At 37.0% G+C, this 25,391-nt stretch overlaps 1 protein-coding gene across 3 annotated transcripts in view; it reads left to right on the top strand.

Annotated features, from left to right (window-relative positions):
• Positions 1-25,391, top strand: part of Ankrd28 (ankyrin repeat domain 28) — a 157,170-nt gene that overhangs the window by 118,132 nt on the left and 13,647 nt on the right. For all 3 annotated transcript variants that reach the window (XR_004116366.1, XM_031362413.1, XM_031362412.1), the window contains exons 14-24: positions 872-1,012; positions 11,253-11,364; positions 12,727-12,753; positions 13,432-13,506; positions 17,742-17,943; positions 21,151-21,238; positions 21,582-21,699; positions 21,785-22,004; positions 23,899-23,986; positions 24,075-24,158; positions 24,748-24,893. Coding sequence is in view for 2 of the 3 variants with exons in the window: in XM_031362413.1 (XP_031218273.1) it covers positions 872-1,012; positions 11,253-11,364; positions 12,727-12,753; positions 13,432-13,506; positions 17,742-17,943; positions 21,151-21,238; positions 21,582-21,699; positions 21,785-22,004; positions 23,899-23,986; positions 24,075-24,158; positions 24,748-24,893 (1,301 nt within the window). In the remaining variant the exon portion in view is untranslated. The remainder of the gene's footprint in view (positions 1-871; positions 1,013-11,252; positions 11,365-12,726; positions 12,754-13,431; positions 13,507-17,741; positions 17,944-21,150; positions 21,239-21,581; positions 21,700-21,784; positions 22,005-23,898; positions 23,987-24,074; positions 24,159-24,747; positions 24,894-25,391) is intronic.

Genomic DNA, 25,391 nt, shown 5'->3' with positions numbered 1-25,391 from the left:
TACAAAATGAAATTTCATAGCTAATTTTTATTTGTAATTATCTATACATTCCATGCAAAAAATAGCATAGAAGGTTTTGATAGTCTTATTGTGAGCTAAAAAGCTTTTTATTTCCAGGGTTAGCTGCATTTTTAAAAGTTTCTGTAATAGCTGTGCATCACGGCACATTTCTGTATTCGTGAGGAAGGTCTGTGTAAGTTCCAGGCCAGCCAGGGCTGCATAGTACAGAAGATCCTCTCTCAAACAAGCAAATTAAAAACTCTATAGTATTATCCAATAAGGCAAAAGAATGTTTTGCTATCGTTTTCCTAAGTCATTGTATTAGAGGGGGAAAAGTACACTGTAAAGAGCTCTGACTTAAACTTACTATAATTTTTGTTTTTCATTTAATGAGATCACAGAATCATCTTATTTTTATCATCCTAAAATAGTTACTCATATATTTAATAGCATTCTGTGTAATTTTAGTAATTAGAGAAAAATTAGTTGTAATTATTCAGTTTTCAGAGATTAAACCAATGCACTAGCTCTTCTGAATAAGAAATTAGTCTGTAAGACTGTGCCTGAGTCTGCTCCAGAAACTAGAATTACTGTTGAGGTCTATGTGGATTTGATAATAACAATTCTTCTATGCTTCTGTTTTTTTCTCTTTGCTTTTATCATTCAAGACATGGACTGTGGGGCATTTTTGTCAATATAAAAGCAAGCTTTATTAAAATGAAAGTTTTTACATTTCTAAGCAGAATATAGCAGTTGTAATTGACTTGGGAGTATAGTGTAACTAAATGTGTGGAGTAAGAGTTAGCTATGGTCTCTTTACAAATGTATGTTCCTGACTTTTATCTTTCTTCTGTTAATTTGGTCACAAAAGATCTCCACTGCACTATGCTGCTGCCAACTGCAATTACCAGTGCCTGTTTGCTCTTGTGGGATCAGGAGCAAGTGTGAATGACCTTGATGAGAGAGGCTGCACACCCCTGCACTATGCAGCTACATCTGACACAGATGGCAAGTAAGTACCATGTGAGCAGAAAAGCATTATTTTTTTTATTGTATATTTTATTTACATTTCAAGTGTTATCCCCTTTTCCAGTTTCCCCTCCTGAAACCCCCTATCCTATACTCCCTCCCCCTGCTTCTATGAGGGTACTCTCCTACCCACCTACCTACTCGCACCTCCCTGCCCTGGCACTCCCCTACACTGGGGCATCAAGCCTTCACAGGACCAAGGGCCTTCTCTCTCGCCTTGATGCCCAATGAGGCCATCCTCTGCTGCATATGCAGCTGAAGCCATGGGTTGCTTCATGTGTACTCTTTGGTTAGTCATTTGGTCCCTGGGAGCTCTGGGAAGTCTGGTTAGCTGATATTGTTGTTCCACCTATGGGGTTGCAAACCCCTTAAGCTCCTTTAGTCCTTTCTCTAACTCTTTCATTGGGGAACCCATGCTCAGTCTAATGGTTTGTTTAGCTTTGAGAATCCGCCTCTGTATTTGTACGGATCTGGCAGAGCCTCTCAGGAGACAGCTATATCAGGCTCCTGTCAGCAAGCACTTCTTGGCATCTGCCGAAGTATGTAGGTTTGGTTTGTCTATATGTGGGATAGATCCCCCTAGGTGGAGCAGTCTATGGATAACCTTTCCTTCAGTCTCTGCTCCACACTTTGTCTCCATATTTTCTCCCTTGAGTATTTTGTTCCCCCTTCTAAGAAGGACTGAAGCATCCGCACTTCATCTTGAGCTTCATGTGGTCTATGAATTGTATCCTGGGTATTCCGAACTTTGGGGCTAATTATCCACGTATCAGTGAGTGCATACCATGTATGTTCTTTTGTGACTAGGTTACCTCGCTCAAGATGATTTTTTTTTTTTTAAGTTTTATTGCATTATAATGAGAAAAGTTACATGATTTCAATTTATCTGAATTTGTTAACATTTAAAAACATATTTTAAGTAAATAGAATTAAATCACATTATTGTTTTCCTTTTATACCCCAACTCGTCCCAGAGACCCCCCCTTCAATACCTACAATATCTTTTTTGTCATATTCTTTAAAATTTATAAAATATAACAATAAAAATGAGTATTATAAAAGTTGTTTGATATAAAACAATCAATTTAACAATCTAATGTAGATGCTTGTCTACAACAATATTAAAAGTACATATGTTTTTCTCAATATAAATTTTAAATAACTCCAAATGTATTAACTGTATATTTCAAAATAATACATCACTATTAATATTTTCTTAAATGAACATAAATATATAAAGTGTTTTTGTTTGTTTGTTTTGTATTTAGTAGAGCTTAAAATCTTAGCTCTTACTGTGGTAACTTGATATAAGAGTTACAAACATCAAGCAAAGCATTCAGTCTTACTCTTTGTTGTTCTCTTACAAAACCCCTCCCAATTTAATTGTCTACATTTCTTTTGGGTATATAAATACTTTTAAAATGTGTAAGCTGTTCTGAAAACCAGAGTATAGTGTAAAAACATGAAATAAACAATACTACTAATAGAGAGGCTGAGATAGGAGAAGCAAGATCTCAGACCATTATGTTGTACACAGCAAGACATTGTCACGAATAAACAAGCTAAAAGTGTATATGGATTGTATAATATTGGACCTATTTCTCCAATTACCAAATTAGAAAGACCATTGGATGACAGTTAATAAATTTCTAATTCCTCATATTTTGGGATTTCAATCGATTAGGATATGTTGGTAATATTAATTTTCATATTAAGATATTAAGAAAAAGTAATTGATACTTCCTGTTGTTTCTATTGTAAGAGGTGGAATTAGGTTTGTGTGGATTTATTGAAAGATTTCTTTCTTGCTTCTTCTAGGGTGTAATTTTGCTCCTTATGTTGATGTTTTCCATCTATTATCCTTTGTAGGGCTGGATTTGTGGAAAGATATTGTGTAAATTTTGTTTTGTCATGGAATATCTTTTTCTCCATCTACGGTAATTGAGAGTTTTGCTGGGTGTAGTAGCCAGGGCTGGCATTTGTATTCTCGTAGGGTCTGTATAACATCTGCCCAGGATCTTCTAGCTTTCATAGTCTCTGGTGAGAAGTCTGGTATAATTCTGATAGGCCTGCCTTTATATGTTACTTGACCTTTTTCCCTTACTGCTTTTACAGTTCTTTCTTTGTTTAGTGCATTTGGTGTTTTTATTATTATGTGATGGGAGGAATTTCTTTTCTGGTCAAGTCTATTTGGAGTTCTATAGTCTTCTTGTATGTTCATGGGCATCTCCTTCTTTAGGTTAGGGAAGTTTTCTTCTATAATTTTGTTGAAGATATTTACTGGCCCATGACCTTGGGAGTCTTCACTCTCTTCTATACCTATTACCCTTTGGTTTGGTCTTCTCATTGCATCCTGGATTTCCTGGATGTTTTGCTTTTTGCATTTTCTTTGACTGTTTTGCCAATGTTTTCTATAGTGTCTTCTACCTCTGAGATTCTCTATTCTACTTCTTGTATTCTGTTGGTAATGCTTGCATCTACGACTCCTGATTTCTTTTCTAGGTTTTCTATCTCCAGGGTTGTCTCTCTTTCTGATTTTTTTTTATTGTTTCTATTTCCATTTTTAGATTCTGGATGGTTTTTCTCTTTTCTCTCACCTGTTTGATTGTGTTTTCCTGTAGGTCTTTAAGGGATTTTTGTGTTTCCTCTTGAAGTGCTTCAAGCTGTTTATCTATGTTCTCCTGTATTTCTTTGAGGGAGTTATTTATGTCTTTCTTAAGGTCCTGAATCATCATCATGAGAAGTGATTTTATATCTGAATCTTGCTTTTCCGGTGTGATGGTGTGTCCAGGACTTGCAATGGTGGGAGAATTGGTTTTTGTTGCTTATATTCTTATGCTTGCTCCCTGCCACCTGGTTATCTCTAGTGCTACCTGCCCTTGCTAAATCTGACAGGAGCCTGGCCTTCCTGTGATCCTGATTGTGTCAGAACTCCACAGAGTCAAACTGTCTCTGTGATTCTGGGATCCTGTGACCCTGGGCTTGTTAGAGCACCTGGGAGTGGAGCTTCCTCTGGGTGTTTTGGGAATGACTACAGAGTTTGCACCCAAGATCTGCTCAGGGCACTGGCTGGCCCAGGCAGACCGGAAGCAACCCAAGCCACTGGGCTGACAGAGTTCTTGTGTGCCTAGGTCCTGCTGGTCCCAGTTACTCCCGGTGTTGGGACAGATGTTGTGTCCTCCTCACCTCTGATCCCTGGGTGTGTTAGAGCACCAGGGAATGGAGCTTCCTCTGGGTGTTGTGGGACCAGAAGGAACCTGAGCCACTGGGCAGGCAGACTTCGTATGTGCCTGGTCCCGCTGGTCCCAGTTACTCCAGGTATTCAGACAGATGTTGTGTCCTCCTCACCTCTGATCCTGGGTGTGTTAGAGCCTCAGGATGATATTTTCTAATTCCATTTGTTTGCCTAAGAATTTCATGAAGTTGTTGTTTTTAATAGTTGAGTAGTACTCCATTGTTTAATGCACCACATTTTCTGTATCCATTCCTCTTTTGAGGGGCATCTGGGTGGTTTCCAGCTTCTGGTTATTATAAATAAGGCTTCTGTGAACATAGTGGAGCATGTGTCCTTATTATATGTTGGAGCATCTTCTGGGTATATGCCCAAGAGTGGTACAACTGGGCCCTCAGGTAGCACTATGTCCAATTTTCTGAGGAACCACCAGACTGATTTCCAGAGTGGTTGTACCAGCTTGCAGTCCCACCAACAATGAAGGGGTGCTCCCCTTTCTCCATAACCTCACCAGCATCTGCTGTCACCTGAGTTTTTTATCCTAGCCATTCTGACTGGAGAGAGGTGGAATCTCAGGGTTGTTTTGATTTGCATTTCCCTGATGACTAAGGATGTTGAACATCTCAGCCATTCGATATTCCTCAGTTGAGAATTCTTTGTTTAGCTCTGTACCCCATTTTTTAATAGGGTTACTTGGTTCTCTGGAATCTAACTTCTTAAGTTCTTTGTATATATTGGATATTAGCCCTCTATCAGATATAGGGTGGTAAAGATCTTTTCCCAATCTGTTAGTTGCTGTTTTGTCCTGTTGACAGTGTCCTTTGCCTTACAGAAGCTTTACAATTTTATGAGGTCCCATTTGTCGATTCTTGATCTTAGAGCATAAGCCATTGGTGATCTGTTCAGGAAATTTTCCCCTGTACGTCTGTGTTCAAGGCTCTTCCCAACTTTCTCTTCTAGTAGTTTCAGTGTCTCTGTTTTTATGTAGAGGCCCTTGATCCACTTGGACTTGAGCTTTGTACAGAGAGATAAAAATGGGTTGATTTGCATTTTTCTACATGCTGACCTCCAGTTGAACTAGTACCATTTGTTGAAAATGCTGTCATTTCCACTGGATAGTTTTAGCCCCTTTGTCAAAGATCACATTGATCATAGGTATTTGGGCTCATTTCTGGGGCTTCAGTTCTATTTCATTGATCAGTGTGTCTGTCTCTGTACCAATACCATTCAGTTTTTTATCACTATTGCTCTGTAATACAGCTTGAGATCAGGGATGGTGATTTTCCCCCAGAAGTTCTTTTATTGTTGAGAAGAGTTTTTGCTATCCTAGTTTTTTTGTTATTCCAGATCAATTTGCAAATTGCTCTTTCTAAGTCTATGAAGAATTGAGTTGGAATTTTGTTGGGGATTGTATTGAATCTGTATATTGCTTTTGGCAAGATGGCCATTTTTACTATATTAATCCTGCCAATCCATGAGCATGGGAGATCTTCCCATCTTCTGAAATCTTCTATTTCTTTCTTCAGAGACTTGAAGTTCTTGCCATACCGATCTTTCACTTGCTTAGTTAGAGTCACACCAAGGTATTTTATATTGTTTTTGACTATTGTGAAGGGTGTTGTTTCCCTAATTTTTTTCTCAGCCTGTTTATCCTTTGTGTATAGGAAGGCTATTGATTTGTTTGAGTTAATTTTATATCCAACCACTTTGCTGAAGTTGTTTATCGGATTTAGGAGTTCTCTGGTAGAATTTTTGGAGTCACTTAAGTATACTATCATATCATCTGCAAATAGTGATATTTTGATTTCTTCCTTTCCAATCTGTATCTCTTTGACCTCCTTTTGTTGTCTAATTGCTCTGGCTAGAACTTCAAGTACTACCTTGAATAGGTAGGGAGAAAATGGGCAACCTTGTCTAGTTCCTGATTTTAGAGGGATTGCTTCAAGTTTCTCTCCATTTAGATTGATGTTGACTACTGGTTTGCTGTATATTGCTTTTACAATGTTTAGGTATGGGTCTTAAATTCTTGGTCTTTCCAAGACTTAACATGAAAGGGTGTTGGATTTTGTCAAATGCTTTCTCAGCATCTAATGATCGTTTTTTCTTTCTTTGAGTTTGTTTATATAGTGGATTGCATTGATAAATTTCCATATATTAAACCATCCCTGGGATGAAGCCTACTGGATCATGTTGGATAATCATTTTGATGTGTTCTTTGATTCAGTTTGCAAGAATTTTATTGAGCATTTGCATCAATATTCATAAGCGAAATTAGTGTAAAGTTCTCTTTCTTTGTTGGGTCTTTGTATAGTTTAGGTATGAGTGTAATTGTGGCTTCATAGAACGAATTGGGTAGTGTTCCTTCTGTTTGTATTTTGTGAAATAGTTTGAAGAGTATTGGTATTAGGTATTTGAAGGTCTGATAGAATTCTACACTAAACCCATCTGGTCCTGGGCTTTTTTTTGGTTGGGAGACTCTTAATGACTGTTTTTATTTGTTTAGGGGTTATGGGACTGTTTAGATGGTTTATCTGATCCTGATTTAACTTTGGTACCTGGCATCTGTCTAGAAAATTGTTTCGTCCAGATTTTCCAGTTTTGATGAGTATATAGGCTTTTGTAGTAGTATCTGATGATTTCTTGAATTTCTTCAGTTTCTTTTCCGATTTTGTTAAGTTGGATACTGTCTCTGTGCCCTTTGGTTAATCTGAGTAAGGGTTTATCTGTCTTAATTGATTTTTCTCAAAAGAACCAGCTCATGGTTTTGTTGATTTTTTTTTTTTTTTCATTTTATATATATAGTTATTTTTGTTTCTACTTGGTTGATTTCAGCCCTGAGTTTGATTATTTCCTGCCATCTACTCCTCTTGGATGCATTTGCTTCTTTTCTAGAGCTTTCAGGCGTACTGTCAAGCTGCTAGTATATGCTCTTTCCAGTTCCTTTTTGGAAGCACTCAAGAGCTATGAGTTTTCCTCTTAGCACTGCTTTCATTGTGTTCCATAAGTTTTATATTTTATGCCTTCATTTTCATTAACTTCTAGAAAGTCTTTAATTTCTTTATTTCTTCCTTGACCGTGTTAACATTGAGTAGGGCATTGTTCAGCTTCCATGTATATGTAGGCTTTCTATTGTTTTTGTTGTTATTGAAGACCAGCCGTAGTCCATGGTGACCTGATAAAATGAATGGGATTATTTCAAACTTCTTGTAGGCCTGTTTTGTGACCGATTATATGGTCATTTTTGGAGAAGATAGCATGAGGTGCTGAGAAGAAGGTACATTCTTTTGTTTTAGGTTGAAATGTTCTAGAGATATCTTTTAAATCCATTTGGTTCATAACTTCTGTTATTTCAGTGTGTCTCATTTAGCTTCTGTTTACATGATCTGTCCATTGATGAAAGTGGGGTATTGAAGTCTCGTACTATTATATGAGGTGCAATGTGTGCTTTGAGTTTTATAAAGTTTCTTTTATGAATGTGAGTGCCCTTGCATTTGGAGCATAGATGTTCAGAATTGAGAGTTCTTTTTCCTTTGATGAGTATGAAATGTCCTTCCTTATCATTTTTGATAACTTTTGGTTGAAAGTTGATATTAGAATGGCTATTCCAGCTTTTTTCTTGGAACCATTTGCTCGGAAAATTGTTTTCTAGACCTTTACTCTGAGATAGTGTCTGTTTTTGTCACTGAGGTGCGTTTCCTGTATGCAGCAAAATTCTGGGTCTTATTTATGTATCCAGTCTGTTAGTCTATGTCTTTTTATTGGAGAATTTAGTCCATTGATCTTAGGAGATATTAAGGAACAGTGATTGTTACTTCCTGTTATTTTTGTTGTTAGAGGTAGGATTATGTTTGTGTGGCTACCTTCATTTTGGTTTGTTAAAAGAAAATTATTTTCTTGCTTTTTCTAGGGTGTAGTTCCCCTCCTTGTGTTGAAGTTTTCCATCTATTATCCTTTGTAGGGCTGGATTTGTGGAAAGAAATTGTGTAAATTTGATTTTGCCATGGAATATGTTGGTTTCTCCATCTTTGGTAATTGAGAGTTTTGCTGGGTGTAGTAGCCTGGGCTGGCATTTGTGTTCTCTTGGGCTCTGTATAAACATCACAGGATCTTCTGGCTTTTAGAGTCTCTGTTGAGAAGTCTGGTGTAATTCTGATAGGCCTGCCTTTATGTTACTTGACCTTTTTCCCTTACTGCTTTTAGTATTCTTTCTTGTTTTGTGCATTTGGTGTTTTGATAATTATGTGACAGGAGGAGTTTCTCTTCTAGTCCAGTCTATTGTATGTTCATGGGCATATCTTTTCTTTATTTTTTGCTTTTTGTTTGGAAGTTTGTTGGAGATGTTTACTGGCCCTTCACTCTCTTCTATACCTGTTATCCTTAGGTTTGGTCTTCTCATTGTGTCCTGGATTTCCTGGATGTTTTCAGTTAGGAGCTTTTTGCTTTTTTACTATTGTGTCAATGCTTTCTATGGTATCTTCTGCACCTGAGATTCTCTCTTCTATCTCTTGTATTCTGTTGGTGATGCTTGCATCTGTGACTCCTGATCTCTTTCCAGGGTTGTCTCCCTTTGTGATTTCTTTATTGTTTCTATTTCCATTTTTAGATCTTAGATGGTTTTATTAATTCCTTCACATGTTTGGTTGTGTTTTCCTGTCATTCTTTAAGGGATTTTTGTGTTTCCTCTTTAAAGGCTTCTACCTGTTTACCTGTGTCCTCCTGTATTTCTATAAGGGAGTTATTTATCTGCTTAAAGTCCTCTGTCATCATCATGAGATGTGATTTTAAATTAAAATCTTGCTTTTCTAGTGTGTTGGAGTATCCAGGACTTGCTATGGTGGGAGAACTATGTTCTGATAAAACCAAGTAGCCTTAGCCTTGGTTTCTGTTGCTTAGGTTCTTGTGCTTGCTTCTCTCCATCTGGTTCTCTCTGGTGTTAGTTCTTCTTGCTATCTCTGACTAGAACCTGTCCCTTCTGTGAGCCTGTGATCTTAGGTGTGTCAGCACTCCTGGGGACCAGCTTTCTCCAGTCAGGACTTGGTTCCAGAGAGCTGTGCCACAGGTTTAACTCCATAGAAACCGGAAGGATCCTGTCCCCAGTTGCTATGTGGTTCCTGAGCCTTGTGGTCTCCTGGTAGTTCCCTCTTTGGTCAGTTATTGGAACAAAAGTGTTCATCTCACTTGTTAACTTAGGAGTGCCTAAAGAGCATTATTATTTCTACAAATTGACATCTTTGTGTGGAGACTGTTTTACTGCAAGTGTGTATTTCCTTTATGTATTTTTATTCTCATCTCTGAATCCACAGTTTATAAAATAAATACATTTCATAATTATTACTAAGTTCTAGCTGTTGCTGTCTTCCCAGTGTCTAGTCCTTACTTGAAAAGTCTGGTAGTCTTTTTTCATTCTTCTACTAAACAGTATTTTTTATTTGGTTTGTGACTTGTGGTTTTTTTCATTTCAGAGTTTCTCTGTGTAGCCCTAGCTGTTCTGGAACTCACTCTGTAAAAAAAAAAAAGAAAAGAAATAAGGATTAGCATCATAATGTGTTTGGCTACACACAGACACACCCAGTTAAAAATCAAATATTTTTTAAAACTACAGACCTAAGGTATCAAGAACTATATTGCTAGGCAATGGTGGTGCTTGCCTTTAATCCCAGTACTTGGGAGACAGAAGCAGGCCTATCTCTGCATTCGAGGCCAGCCTGGTCTCCAAAATGAGTTCCAAGACAGCTAGAGCTACACAAAGAAACCCTGTCTCAAAAACAAACAGAAACCATAACCTGATTCTAGCCATCTTATGATTTTATTGAGCCTTTTTATCTGAATGAGTGAATAGCAACACACACGTGCACACACACACACACACACACACACACACACACACACACACACACACACACACTTTCAGTCACATACACCCTTGACCCAATCTTACCTCATAGGAAGGAGTGGAGTTGGCAGTCAGTATTCAAAGACCCTTTTGGTCCAAGTTTTGGCAAGTCCAGTTTGGTCTCATGCTTATCTATAATAGATAACAGTTTACAAATCTGTTGTGTATGCCTTAGCAGCTTGTAAAACAGTATACCAGCTCTAATTTGAATAATATCAGGTTGGTAAAGCATTTATGAATTTTATGTTGTTAGACACTTTGTACCTTGATTTATCAAACATAAAAACATTAATAGTTTTATAGCTATGTAGAACTTTTATACATTAATTTAGCCTGTATTTTGAAGCAAAATTAAGACTTTAGTGATTCAGACCAAGTTAAGAAAATGGTACTTTTAAAAAACACACTTATCTGATGTGCAAATGTATCTGACATATAATATTCCTATTGTATAAGACTAGTGGTCATTTATACTTCTTCCTAAATAGTTATATTATAAATGGGCCCTTTCATTGTTAGAAGCCTGACAAAATTAACAGTACAAAATAACAACAACCAAAAAGAACCTATTATAGCTTAAATATAATATTTACATTACATAATCATGGGTATAAAAATATTAATGAGAAAATTATCAGTGTTTAATCATCGGCTTAAAATGTAGGTGAAAGGCTAGGCATGGTGGGAGGCAAAGGCAGGAGGATCTCTTAAGTTCAAACTAGCCTAGTCTGCATAGAGAGTTCCAGGACAGCCAGAACTGAATAGAGACCTTGTCCCAAATTCATACACACACACACACACACACACACACACACACACACACACACACACGCATATATACATACTTTGTCCCAAATGAATGTAGGTAGATAGGTATATAAAAAATATGTTTGATACTAAATATATAAAATCTAATGTAAAGTTCCACAGCTTCCATTCCAGATGCTTGCTCTTACTGTATAAAAAAGTTTATTGAGTTTTATAGTCTTGTATTTGATTAATTTTGGCATGTGATTTTTTTAATTGCTGCAGTATTTTTTATAATAAAGTACTTAAATGTAAATTTTGGAATCTTCATTTTGCTGTTCTTGCATATAGGTGCCTGGAATACTTACTAAGAAATGATGCAAATCCTGGGATCCGGGACAAGCAAGGCTACAATGCAGTTCATTACTCAGCTGCATATGGTCACCGTCTGTGTCTTCAACTGGTAAGATTCTGAATTCTCATGACAGGACTAGTATGCGTTTTTAATTTAGTAATATAACTAAAAGGAGACTATGTGATCCAGAAAACATTCAGTTTTGTTCTTTAACATTTTCAGGCTCCATTTACGTCTTAAATTCATGGTTGCTTCAGTAAGATAACTCTTCTCTTTTCGTTTTAAAAAAAGAAAAAAAATATGTCACTGAGCCCTGTGTGGTGGCACATACCTATAATCTTGGTCCTTGAGACGCTAAAGCAGGAATATTGTAAATGCTAGTCTAGCCTGTGCTGCAGTCAGACGTTTTCTAAGTGATGTAGTATTTAATCTTTTGAGAAGTCAGGCACAGCAGCGTACCCTTGCAGACCTAATTGCAAGGCTGAGGAAGGACACTGGCTGGAGTCCAGGCCAACACAGTGAGACACTACCTCAACCAAACCAACCAACGAACAACAAGAACAAAAAAACAGATAAATCTCTCAAGAAGGCTCCTAAAAATGGTGTTGTGTTTCTTGAGACAGTCACACAAAATCAGGCTGGTCTGCAGCAAGCTATATAACTGAGGATGACCTTGAACCTTTGTTCCTCCACCTCCTAAATTGGAGCATGCACTGGCACAGCTAGTTTATGTGGTGTTGGGTTCAGTTCATGCAAGAACACTAGCAACACTCCTGTACTACTGGCCTCCGGATCGACCTAACAGTCAACATCTACATCTATTGTGTTTATTTCTACCCTTTTAAATACAGATTTTCCATAGTTCTTTTAAAGATGTAACTGTATCTTACTTGAAAAGTAAAAATAAAAACCCCTAAAAGAGTTAGATTTCTCCCATATGTTTAGAGAACTCTGCAAGGTCCTTTCATTTCCCAGTTCTTCCTAATAAAGGATAGTCTACTTCTGCAAAAGAAGTTTGAATTTCAACCATGGTCTTGTCCTGGAATAGACACCATCCCAGACCCTACTGGAAGGGAAGGGATGAATTAAAATATACTCTTGTGTGACAGATCTTTCAGGTTAAAGCTTCCTTTATAGACATATAATAGGCATTGCCTTAGAATAGGCCTTTCAATAGAAAATAAAATTGAAGGTACATAGGATGGTCAACATATTTAATATAACATATAATGTGCTACTATAAAAATGCATATTTTATAGGTTACTATAGTTCTTTAGAATAAAATCTTATGTATATAGATGTGTTGTCTACTATAATGTCTAATTATCTATGTAAAAGACATCTTTTCTGGAGGCAAAGAAAGCGTGGGTTTAAAACAAACTAACAAAGCACTCTATCAATAAAGGTGTCAAATATATTTATATATATAAATAACTTTGTTAAATGTCATTTCTAACTTTTTATTTCAGATTGCAAGTGAGACTCCATTAGATGTTGTAAGTATCAGTCAATTCCCCCAACATTCAAAATAGGCTAGTCGAGATAGTGTGTTTCTCTGTTCTCATTAGAACTAAAATTGGACACTGAAAACAAGACAGTGACAAGAGTGTGTATTCAATAAGGGAAGGCATTTACCTGATGGAAGTATATTTCCTCAAACTCCTAATTAATAAAGCTTTTATGTCTTGGTTAGGGTTTTACTGCTGTGAACAAACACTGTGACCAAGGCAAGTCTTATAAAGGACAACATTTAACTGGGGCTGGCTTACAGGTTCAGAGGTTCAGTCCATTATCATCAAGGTGGGAGCATGGCAGCCTTCAGGCAGGCATGGTGCAGGAGGAGCTGAGAGTTCTACATCTTCATTTGAAGGTTCTTAGCTGAAGACTGACTTCCAGGCATCTAGGATAAAGGTCTCAAAGCCCATGCCCACAGTGACACACCTACTCCAAAAAGCCACACCTCCTAATAGTGCCACTCCCTGGGCCAAGCATTTACAAACCACTACATCTTACTATTGCAATTCTCCTGTACTGTGGGCTCACTTATTGTGGTACTCTACAGTGAATTAGAATGAGGGGTGGGAGAAGTAACTACTATGAAATATTTAAAAGTATCATTCCTAACATTCTTAAATGTCTCTCTTTCTAACTTTTAATGCCTCTTCTTTTTTCAGTTAATGGAAACCTCGGGAACAGACATGTTGAGTGATTCAGATAATAGAGCAACAATAAGCCCTTTACATTTGGCTGTACGTACTGCTTTTGTAGGCACCTTAATAGTTCACTATAGATCTCTACTATCTACTTGTGTTTTCTCAAACTAATGCCCTAGACAATTTGGTTGTTATAGTAATTATCATTACTTTAAGATTACATTAGAACTTTAAGAACTTGTTTAGTGCACCGTTGGTTATCTGCTTTTCGATTTCCTTTAAACGGTGGTTCTTGGCTCCCTCAAGCACTGGTTTTAAGTGAGAAAATAGATTTTGATATGAATTTAAAATGTGCCGCCCCCATAGGAGGACTGCAATTTGTTAAGCAGATAATATACACCACCCAGTTTCTGTAAATTTCAGCAGTTGTTGGCTTGCTTGTGGCCGTGAGTGCTAGCTAATTATAGAGTCAGTGCTCCTTCACTCTTTTTGGTGCATACTCTATAATTTCCCATCCATTGTCAGATACACAAGATTAGGAGATACTAAGTAAATCCCGTATTAGCTCCTCTATACTAAAAGAATTTATTTTTAAGACAAATTTGAGTAGAGGATTTTAATAATCAGAAGACTAAGATATATGACTAGATATTTATATGACCCCTGGTGTTAAGTACAGAACTTTATTTAACAGGATCATTAGAAGTTCAGTAATGCATTTGTTTCTTTTTCACCTGTTCTGTAACTTTTTATCTTAATTTTCTCCTTGCATATGATCAAACACTGACATACTGAATCTACTTCTTGCTCCCCTCCCCCACTTTAGTTATCTAAATTACCAATAAGGTCCCTGGCTTAGTTAGGGTTTCTGTTGCAGTGATAAGACAGCATGACCAAAAACTAATAGGAAACAATAGCTAAGAGCTCTTGTACTGATCCAAAAGCAGAAAGAAAGCAGGACTAGGACTGGTGTGGACTTTTGAAACCTCAAAGCTCATCCCCAATGACTTACCTCCTCCAGCAAGGCCACACCTCCTAATCCTTCCTTAATAGTCCACCATCTATGGACCAAGCATTTAAATATGAGTCCATGGAAGACATTCTCATTTAAACCATTGCAGAGGGGAAAGGGTTATTTTGCTTATACTTCCAGATTACAGTTTATTATTGAAGGCCATCAGGGCAGAAATTCAAACAGAGCAGGAATCTGGAGGCAGGAGCTAATGCAAAGGCCATAGAGGAGTGCTGCTTACTGGCTTTCACCTTTGGCTTGTTTGGCCTGTTTCCTTAGGACCCAGGACTATCACCCTAGGGATAGACCCACCCAAAATGGGCTGGACCCTCACGAATCACTAAGAAAATGCCTTGCAGGCTTGCCTATGGCCAGATCTTACTCTGGTATTCTCAGTTGATGCTCACTCCTCTCAAATTACTCTAGCTTCAGTCAACTTGACGTGAAACTTAACTAAGCACAGTGTTTCTAAAGCTTTCTGCTTCCTGGTTTCCTCTACCAAGCTTGAACTGTAAGTACTAAGTCTGAAAATGTAAAGTCAGTATAGAGAAAGTAGCTCTTTTACTACTGGTGATAAGAAAGGCACTTTTTGAGTAGATAACTCGGTGTTTCTTGGATTGTCACTGTCAGTCAGTTGCTTGGTGCTAGATTTACTTTTTGGTAGAGAATCAGCAAATCAGCATCAGTGGTCTCTGACAGTCTTGCAGTCTGTCATAAGACTATCTTACTAACTTATTGGTGTTACTTTTCTCTTTGCCAGTTTGACAGGTTCTTCCCTCCCTCTCTCTTCATTACTCACAGGGTCTTGCTTTGTAGCCGAAGCTAGCCTTAAACTGACAGTCCCCCTTATCTTAGCCTCCCATAATCTGAGATTACAGACCTATGTTTCCCAATAAATGTACTTCCTTAAGCATCTCTTAGAGTACTATTCAGTTGTGTTAGATCTCTAAAACTTTGTGTCTTAAAAATTGAAACAATTGACAATAGCTGTGTGTCCTCTTCTGGCTGCTACCATAATTTTGACTAAATACACAGTTCCTTCATTTTTGAGCTTACATATGTGCATGTGTACATTGCATTTTGTATTCAATCAGCTTATCAATGGATGCTTAGGTTACTCTATCTCTTGGCTATCTCAGTATAGCTGTGTTAGATAGGCTTTCTAAACTGAAATGGGCACAGTTTTGCAATTTAGTAATTAAGTTCAGTGAAATGTGACTACGTTCCAAGTTTTGCATTTTATATCTGTCTTACTTAGGGTTTCCATTGCTGTGAAGAAACACCATGACCAAAGCAACTCTTATAAAGGAAAACATTTCATTGGAGCTGGCTTACAGTGTCAGAGAGTTGGTCCATTATCATCATGGCAGTGTCTAGGTAGACTTGGTACTGGAGAAGGAGCTGAGAGCTCTACATCTTGATCTGTAGGCAGCAGAAGGGAACTGTCTTCCACACTGGTTAGAATTTGAGCATAGGAAAGCCCACCTCCACAATGACACACTTTCTCCAACAAGGCCACACTTCCTAATAGTGCCACTCCCCATGAGGCAAGCATCTAAACACATGGGTCTATGGAGGCCATACCTATTCAGCCCACCTTAATGTCTCATCCTAAGAGACTTTCAGAAATTAGTTGAAATAATTTACTTCCTTTTATTATTATTTTCACTTCACCTTTTCAACCTGATACAGTGGGACACTGGAATAAGGTCTTAGGAAAGTGTTATCGCTTCCTAAATTTGTTGGTACTAGACATACAGGCTTTTCCTTTGAACCCATAGAGAAGCTGATGAGGGAAAGAGCCCTGTAACAAAGCATTATCATTTTCTATCCTTATTTTTTTGTTTTTTTGTTTTTTGTTTTTTGTTGTTGTTAAATCTGTCTTCTGCATGTCCACTGATTCCTCAAAGCTTGTTCTTGGAGTAGCATAAGTTCTTTCACTTTATATTGCCAAGTAAAATTGAATGTGAATCTAGAATGAATTCTGTTGTCTACACTCACTTCAATCTTTGAGAGAGTTAATCTTTTGAATCATTAAACTTCCTACATAGACATCAATAGAACCAAGCTTTCTCTTTGCTTATACTCTCTGTCTTTTTCTTTCCTTCTTTTAGAGTGGGTATCCTGAACCCTCTGTACCCTATCTTCAGTCCATCTCATAAATGATTCGATTCTGTCCTACCTTTCCATGAGTTCTAGAAGTTGAACTTAAGTCACTAGGCTTGTGTACCAAGTACCATTACACACAGAACTATTTTGCCAGCCTGCTTTTTGGACATTTTGCACAAGTAGTGCTTTATTATCCCTTAAAGCTTATTGCTTTATTCCCTGTACAGTATCTTATCCAGTATAAATAACATATGTGTCATTAACATCTTGTAAAATGAATTGTCGGCAAAGCTTCTTTAGGCTGTGTAATGAAAGGAGCTTCATTTCTTCTGACAGATTTTTTTTTTAAAGATTTGTTTATTTTTATACGTAAGTACACTGTAGCTGTCTTCAGCCACACCAGAAGAGACATCAGATCTCATTACGGGTGGTTGTGAGCCACCATGTGGTTGCTAGGATTTGAACTCAGGACCTTCAGAAGAGCAGTCAGTGCTCTTATCCACTGAGCCATCTCTCTAGCCCCTGACAGATCTTTTTAAGTCTCACAGTTATCACCGTGCCTGACAAATATTCTACCAGTTCTCAGTTCAATACTTTTGTGCTGAAAGAAATGCTTATGTTTGAGCTCTGGCACATTATGGAATAAAGGTAGTTGTTTAATGAGAGATATGAGAAACCAAGATGAGCACTGGCTCATCTCAGATTACTCCTCTGTCCTTGTGATTTAAGTCCAGTAAAGCTCTGCCAAGAACTCAGTGTCCCTGTGACCGCACCGATCAAGAGCAGGAGTTTTCTGGCCCTAGCTTTACAACCAAAGTGTTTAGTGATTTCATGTCACATCCATGTTTTGATATCTGCCATGATTCAAGCATTGTGACCACCTGTCATTTGAAGTTTTATTATTTATAGAGTATGTATTCCTTAATATGGGAGAATATTAGTGATTATTACAAAATAAAGATCGATAGTTTAAATTTTCTGTCTTTTCAATATAGAAGTTTGTATTATGTCTGGCATAACAATGTAAAGATAAATTGGCTTGCTTTACATTTTCCAATGCAGTGGGGTAATGGGCGTGTAACTCTAATAAATTTACTTCCTTACCTAGCACTCACAAGTCCTTATTAGTTCCCATCCCCAGAACTGGGGTGGAGGGGTGGGGGGCGATCTACTTAGGGAGTTGATCTAACGTACATATTTTTATTTCTAGGCTTATCATGGTCACCATCAAGCCCTGGAAGTGTTGGTACAGTCTTTGTTAGATCTTGATGTAAGAAATAGTAGTGGTAGAACACCCTTAGATCTTGCAGCATTTAAGGGCCATGTTGAATGTGTGGATGTACTCATTAATCAGGGAGCTTCAATCCTCGTAAAAGATTACGTTTTGAAGAGAACACCTATCCATGCAGCAGGTATGCCAGATTTGCTGTTTATAGTCTTAATAGACTTTTGGTACTGCTACTGGTAATTGTGTTTACTTCTTATGTTAAGTAGTTAAGAAAGACAACATGTACTCTAGTGGCAACCATTAATGTTTTAAAAATATATCTTTATTTTTAAGACTTACTTGAATTTCATATGTATGAATGTTTGAATATATATGTATGTGCCACATATGTGCCTTATGTTTACGGAAAACAGAGGTGTCCAATTGCCCAGAACTGGAGTTATGGGTAAGCTGTGATGTCACTGTTAGGGACCTAACCCAGGTCCTCTGTAAGAGTACCAAACGCTCTTGGCCACTACACCATTTTTTTAGCCCTAATAGATGTTTTTGCTTATTTTACTAGTCTAGTACACTGCATTAAATTCTTAGAAAAAAATTATAGAATGTTAACTTCTGCAAGAACCACTCCAGATTGTAATTTTGTAATGTTAGGAATGTATGAAAAATGTAGGAATCTGTAACCAAGTTACTGGTATGTGAGAAAGACTGGAAAGAAGGAGGAGAACAACCATAGAAAAGACTACTACCAGCAGTATATAAATAGAAGACACAAATTCCCCAACTCCTTACAGGAATTACTACAAGGCCGTATTAATTTTCAGTAGCCAAGACTGGTAGGTACAATTAAAAGATAGTAGTCAAGCCAAGTGACGGTGGCGCATGCCTTTTATCCCAGCACTCAGGAAGCAGGGGCAGTTGGATCTCTTGAATTAGAGGCCAGCTTGGTCTTCAGAACGAATTACAGGACAACCAGGGCTACACAGTGAAACCCTGTCTTGAAAAAATAAAACAGAAAGAAAGGAAGGAAGGAAAAAAAGAGAGGAAAAAGAAAAATAGTAGCCAGATGTTTTTCTTAGTTTCTATCTTTAGTAGTCTGATTCAGTTCACTTTGTGTTTATAGAGTGATCTTTAAGAAATCACTCATATATTACTTGAGTTATATTTGTACTATTGGGATACATTTTACAAAACTAGAGAAATGTAGAACATACTGTTGCTCCCAGAAAAGCTTTAAAAACTATTAGATATTCAGCTGAAGGTTAGAAACAACTGTTTTAATGAACATTTAAACTCTCGTAATAAATATGTTTTTAAAAACTATCCAGTAGTATGAATAAGAAGTCATTTTCTATTATAAGTAATAGTAGAGTCATATAAATCTTTATCTACAAAATTATACTGTAGCCACAGGTTATTTACAGAACTAATTTAAAGCTTTAAATGAAGTATTTGTTACCCCCACCACACACACACACACACACACACATATATATATATATATTTATATGTCATATATATATTATATATCATATATATATATCATATATATGTGAGTGTGTGTGTGTGTGTGTGTGTGTGTGTGTGTGTTTGTGTGAATGATTTGGTCCCATCAGCCTACACCGACTTAGAACTCTGCTGTATGTAGCCCATGATTGCCTCAAACTGACAATTTTCCTATATCAGCCTCTGTCTCAAGTGCTGGGAATACAGGCATCAGCAGCATTTTGAAAGATAAAGAGCTCTGAGACAAATGTTCTGTAAGTGCTGCCCATCATATAAAACAAAAAACACTTGATGAAACTGTGTTTCTATGGATGTCTTTCACAATCAGAGATATTTTAGGAAGCATCTTACTGCTTATGTGCTATGCAGAAAGCACAATTTTTTTTTCCTCCTTGAAGGCTAACATTCTTTTCTTACAATGATACTGTGATGGTATTGTGGTTATCGAACTTAGAATACAGCAACACTCATCAGAAGCTACCGTGTGCTGAATGTAAATGAACTGACATTTTAATAAGCCAAATTAGAACTCTTTGATCTATTTCCAAGTATTTTGACACAAGCTAAGATCTGTTGCCAGAGTGCAACATACAGACTGAGTGAGGGTAGTCTTGAGTGATAAGTTTTTAAAGATTATTTGAGTTTCATGTAACTATTAAAGGTACTATATAGAGGCTCAGGGTGCAGCTAAGCTGCTAAAGTACTTACCTACCATCTCGGAAGCCCTGGGTTTGATTCCCCAGTACCACATAAAAGAGGGAATGACGGTGTATGCTTATAATGACAGAGGCAGAAAGGCCAGCAAGTCTGTCTCCAGTACCACATAAGGAAGGTGTGGTTGTACTCCGTTGTAATTTCAGCACTTAGGAGGTGGAGGCGGAAAGATCAGAAGCAGGTCTTGGTCATTGTTTGATAAACAGTGATTTTGAGGCTTGCCAAGCTGCAAAAGAGTACTCTGGACAATTAGGCACCTAGTTTTCTCATTACTTTGGGGGTGGCACCTTAGGAATCATAGAAGACCTTCCTTTCTGAATCATTTTGTCACTTGCATATTTCCATATACTTGAAAGTTATTGTGTGTGGCAGGACCTGACTTTGGAAGAGATAGAACATACTTTAGAACTTCCTATTGAGGTGAAGGGTTGTTCTTCTACTTGCCTGTTAAGCTTTAGGGCATATGAAAACATTTCTTTATGAAATATGTCATATGTCACTGTATGTGCTGTTTGGAGCTCTTTTCAGCTAAAAAATCACCTAACCAAATGTGTTGTAGTTGACAGGGATTCAGTCCCAACCCAAAGAGTGTACAGTCCTACAGTCGGGTGGTTCCATGACGCCTTCACTCAGCATGCCAACAGAGTCCTTGTCACCACTTACTTTTGTGTTGATGTCACAGGATTGTTGCTGCTGTTTTACAGGACCACATCAACAACTGGCATTTTAGAAAGGGAGCCTTTCATCATCAGAATCAAAATGATTTGTCCAAAGCTCTCTAGACTTCTCAATGTCTTTGTGATTGACTCTAGACCTTATACTCAGCTTGCAGCTAATCACTGTTGAAAGAAAATATGATTAATATGACTGACTTGGTCTAACATAGTTGACTTGATTGCACCCCTTGGCTGGAGACAGGTCATTCTTCTAAATAAAATGAGGATTCTGTTAGCATGGAGGATGATGAAGGGATAGCTGTGGAGTGTGTGTTTTTCTTGCTGTGAACAAATAAAATTCTCTTAATAGCAAATACAGTATAAAACCTACTTTGTGCACAGGTGCTGTCTGATGCTTAATGAATTCATTGAAATTGTTCCAAAATTATATTCTGAAAGATAGACTTACTCTATTTTTGTTATATATATTAAATTTTGGGGTTTTTTTTACCTTACAGCAACAAATGGTCATTCAGAATGCTTACGGTTATTAATAGGAAATGCAGAGCCACAGAATGCAGTAGATATTCAAGATGGAAATGGACAGTAAGTTTCAATAATTTTTAAATGTTCTCTTTTTTTCAGACAGCATTTGAGTATATAATCCAGGCCTCCATCCCATAATCTCACTGCCTCACCCTCTTTAGTGCTAGGATTACAGGCATGTGCCACTATATTTTGCTCCTAAATTGTTAAAATATTAAATATTCTAATACTTTGGTCCCTATTTTAGTAAATGTATCAAAGTTTGTAACTAAAAATGTCAAACATAGGTTTTCATTTAAATACATATAAAGTTATGTCACAAAGTACATATATGAAAAATAAGCCATAACATCATTGCTGTTTTGTAAGTGATAACACTAAACCTAATTCTGTTATTGTTCAGGACACCTCTTATGCTGTCGGTTCTCAATGGGCACACGGACTGTGTATACTCATTACTGAACAAAGGAGCAAATGTAGATGCCAAAGATAAGTGGGGAAGGACAGCGTTGCACAGAGGGGTGAGCCAAAATTAAACATAAATACATTCTATGTGTGTGCCCTCCCCACACACAGTGTATTTAATACAGCCAATTATTTTTGCAGGCAGTGACAGGCCATGAAGAATGTGTAGATGCATTACTTCAACATGGTGCTAAGTGCTTCCTAAAGGACAGCCGCGGTCGGACACCCATACACTTGTCAGCAGCCTGTGGACACATTGGAGTTCTTGGAGCCCTTTTGCAGTCAGCAACATCTGTGGATGCAAATCCAGCTATAGTAGACAATCATGGATATACAGCACTTCACTGGGCTTGCTACAATGGTAAAGTATCAGATAAAAACCTGCATTTAGTGTCTGCCTACTAAGTTCTAAGTTTAAAAAAAGGGGGGGGAGGGCCTTTATCTTGCTAAAGAGAAGTCCCTCATTTTCAAAAGTGTTTGAGATAAGCCTTTATTTTTTTTTTCTTTTAACATACTTGGATGGAAGTCTACCACAGTAGCCAGATTGTCTCTGATTCAAAGGAATTACATACATTGTCACTGAAGCTCAGTTTGTTTTTATAATAGAAATTAACATTTTTTTATTTAATATACTAGGAAAATATCCACAGATGTGAATTTTATGTAAAAATCAGTCAGATAAACTTTTAAGGCAATTTTTCTGTTGTTTGGTTTGTTTTTTATTAAGACAGGGTTTCTCTGTGTAGACCAGGCTGGCCTCATACTCAAAAAAGTTCTACCCGCCACTGCCTCACGAATGCTGGGATTAAAGGTGTGTGCCAGCACTACCTGGCCAAAGCAGTATTTGGTTGGCTGATTTTTTTTTTTTAAATGTATCAACAGTGACAATCAACCATTAAAAAATTTGAAAAGAAACATGTTTCCTAAGGTAAAATATTTACTTATCCCTTGGCGATTTACTTTGTTTTACAACATTGCTTACCAGATCTATATGAGGAGTGCTTTTCTTACTCTATCACTGATGAACATAGGCTTTCTAAGTACATTTTGTATAAGAAACAGAATTTTATACAAACTTCATGTCTGGTTGCCATTAAAAAAAAGTGTCTGATTTTCAGACAAGCACAATTTTAGTGATTCTGAATTGAGCTGGAAGAAATGAATGTTAATACAGTAAGAGACCAGACAGTCTAAAATGAATGCCTTATTTATAGCCAAATGATTGTTTTACAGTAGTTTGACATTATGAAAGTGTAATATATTGAGTAGTTTTAATCTGATTAGTAATTCTTGCACAGAAAAATAGAAACATTCCAATAAAATCAAACAAGCTTTTTTCTTGAAATGATGATCAGGTTTTAGAAAAGAATTAGCTATATATTTACTAAGCTTAAAGTTTAGAATTTCAGTTTATATAGTCAGATGCTTATATAATTTTGAGTATTTTGATTATCTCACTTATTCCTTTCAAAACTTTTTTACTCTTAAGCACCCTCAGAAATAGCTCTCTGAAGTATTAAGAGAAATGGTGAGGTTGTCTGCTCCATTCCACCCATACTTATTCCTGGAGATAGTAATAAAGTAGTCCTTACCCAGCTCAGATGGTGGTGGCTCGATATCCCTTGGTCTCAGGGTTTGAGAGTTGCAGCTATCAATATTGTCACATTGTTAACAGGATCTGAAAAGTTTAAAAATCTTCACAAGAATAATTTTTTGAGGGATCCACAAAATGGCTCATCAAGTAAAGGTGCTTGCCACAAAGCCTGCTGACCTAAATTTGCTTCCTGGGAATCCATATGATAGGAGAGAACCAACTCCTTCCTACACTAAGAAACTCTGAAGTTTTGGTTGGGATTTATTGTTTTGTTGAGTTTTTTGTTTTCTGTTTTTAAGGTTCCTTTTTAAAAAGACTATCTGCATACTTCTTTCAGAAGTCAGCAATTTGTCCCTTTTTTTCACAAAAAGTTTTAGGAAATTGTCCTATATATGTGCTATTTTAGAAAGGTACATACCATTTATTAATTGAAAAGAAAAGTTGTAAAAATATATACTATTTGAACTGTAAAAAAAAAAAACTACAGGCAGGTGTGTGTGCCTAGAAGTTTTCTAGTGCTTTGAGATCATTAGTATGGTCTAAGGAGTGGAAATACATTCAAGCAGGGACTTAAACTTTTTCCTTCTAGGTACTTCTATGTATTTGAGATTGTTGCAAGTATGTCTTGTATTTTAATATCTAGTTCTTATGCACCTATTAGGTCATGAGACATGTGTGGAACTACTTTTAGAACAGGATGTTTTCCAGAAAATAGATGGAAATGCTTTTAGTCCACTGCATTGTGCTGTGTAAGTAAAGTCATAGTGAATTAAGTTTATTGGGGTGTTTTAAGAAACTCTGTTACTGTGAGACTGATCACCTTGTTATTTTGTCCAGGATCAATGACAATGAAGGTGCTGCTGAGATGCTTATTGATACCTTAGGAGCCAGCATTGTGAATGCCACAGATTCAAAGGGAAGGTAGGACTCCACTTAGTATCATCCAATATTACTTTCAATAAGATATGGTAACTATTGACCTTTTGTTTGAGAGCTTATAGAGAACTCACACTAATTGAAAACAGGATTTTGCAGATGTAAATTATCAAGTCTTAAATTTTTCACATTATTGGGAATTTTAAGTTTTGTCACTTTATTTTAAAATATAAGGGTTACTTTCCCGTTGGAAGAAATACGATTTTAAACCCAGAGAAGATTGCTTAAAAAGTTAAGTTTCTAAATTGGATTACAGATTGAAAACACAATGCAGCAGTTGTAATAAGTAGTACTTTGGGAGTAAACATTTATTTCTTTTAAGTTTTCTTCAATGATATAGTGTTAACAGTCTTTTGTAGTTCATCCTTATTTTAGGCAAGTTGTAGTTTAAGATTTTTTAGATTATGTAAAGTATACATATCCAATAGAAGTTTGTTCCATTGAGCTTAATTTCTTAGAATGCTTTTGTAACATAATAAGTAAAACCTTGAGAACTGTTTGTTCTAAACCAAGGAATAATTGTTTCCAGTGTATGTGCCATTTAGCTTGTGTCCTGTATTTTACTGTGTCCCAGAACTCCTCTCCATGCTGCCGCCTTCACAGACCATGTGGAGTGTTTACAGCTGCTACTCAGCCAGAATGCTCAGGTCAATTCTGCAGACTCTACAGGAAAAACACCTCTCATGATGGCTGCAGAAAACGGACAAACCAATACAGTTGGTAAAGAAACTGTTTAGAAATGTAGAACTGCCCCTAGTTTGAGGGTCAGCCTTGGTTACATTGTGTCTCCATAAGAAAGAAAACACTGTTTAGAACCAAGCAGTTTGTTCCTATAAACTCTGCTGCCCAAGAGCCTCTCAGAAGAAGGCTACTCTGGGCTAGGTAGTAAAGCACAGCCCATGAATTAAAAAACTGAGGGAGCGGGGTGCTTCTCACCATCCTACATTTTTACTTTGGACCATTGCCCTTTCTTTATCAAGGTAGTTTAACCTCATGATTTAATAACATTGGCTGTGGAATCAGATTGCCTGAGTGTGAGTCCTAGATCTAAGACCTCAGTTCTTTCACTTGCAAAATGAGAAAAATGACAGCATCTACTTTAAAAGATCATATGAGGGTCGAATAAGCTCCTATAAATCTAGAGCACATAAAACAATGTTTGAAATTTATTAACACTCCAAAATGTTAATCTGATTTGCATAAGAATATAAAAGTTCC

This window comes from Mastomys coucha, unplaced genomic scaffold, assembly GCF_008632895.1.
Source record: "Mastomys coucha isolate ucsf_1 unplaced genomic scaffold, UCSF_Mcou_1 pScaffold9, whole genome shotgun sequence".
Classification (NCBI taxonomy): Eukaryota; Metazoa; Chordata; class Mammalia; order Rodentia; family Muridae; genus Mastomys; species Mastomys coucha.
This window is presented reverse-complemented; position numbering and strand designations above follow the sequence as displayed.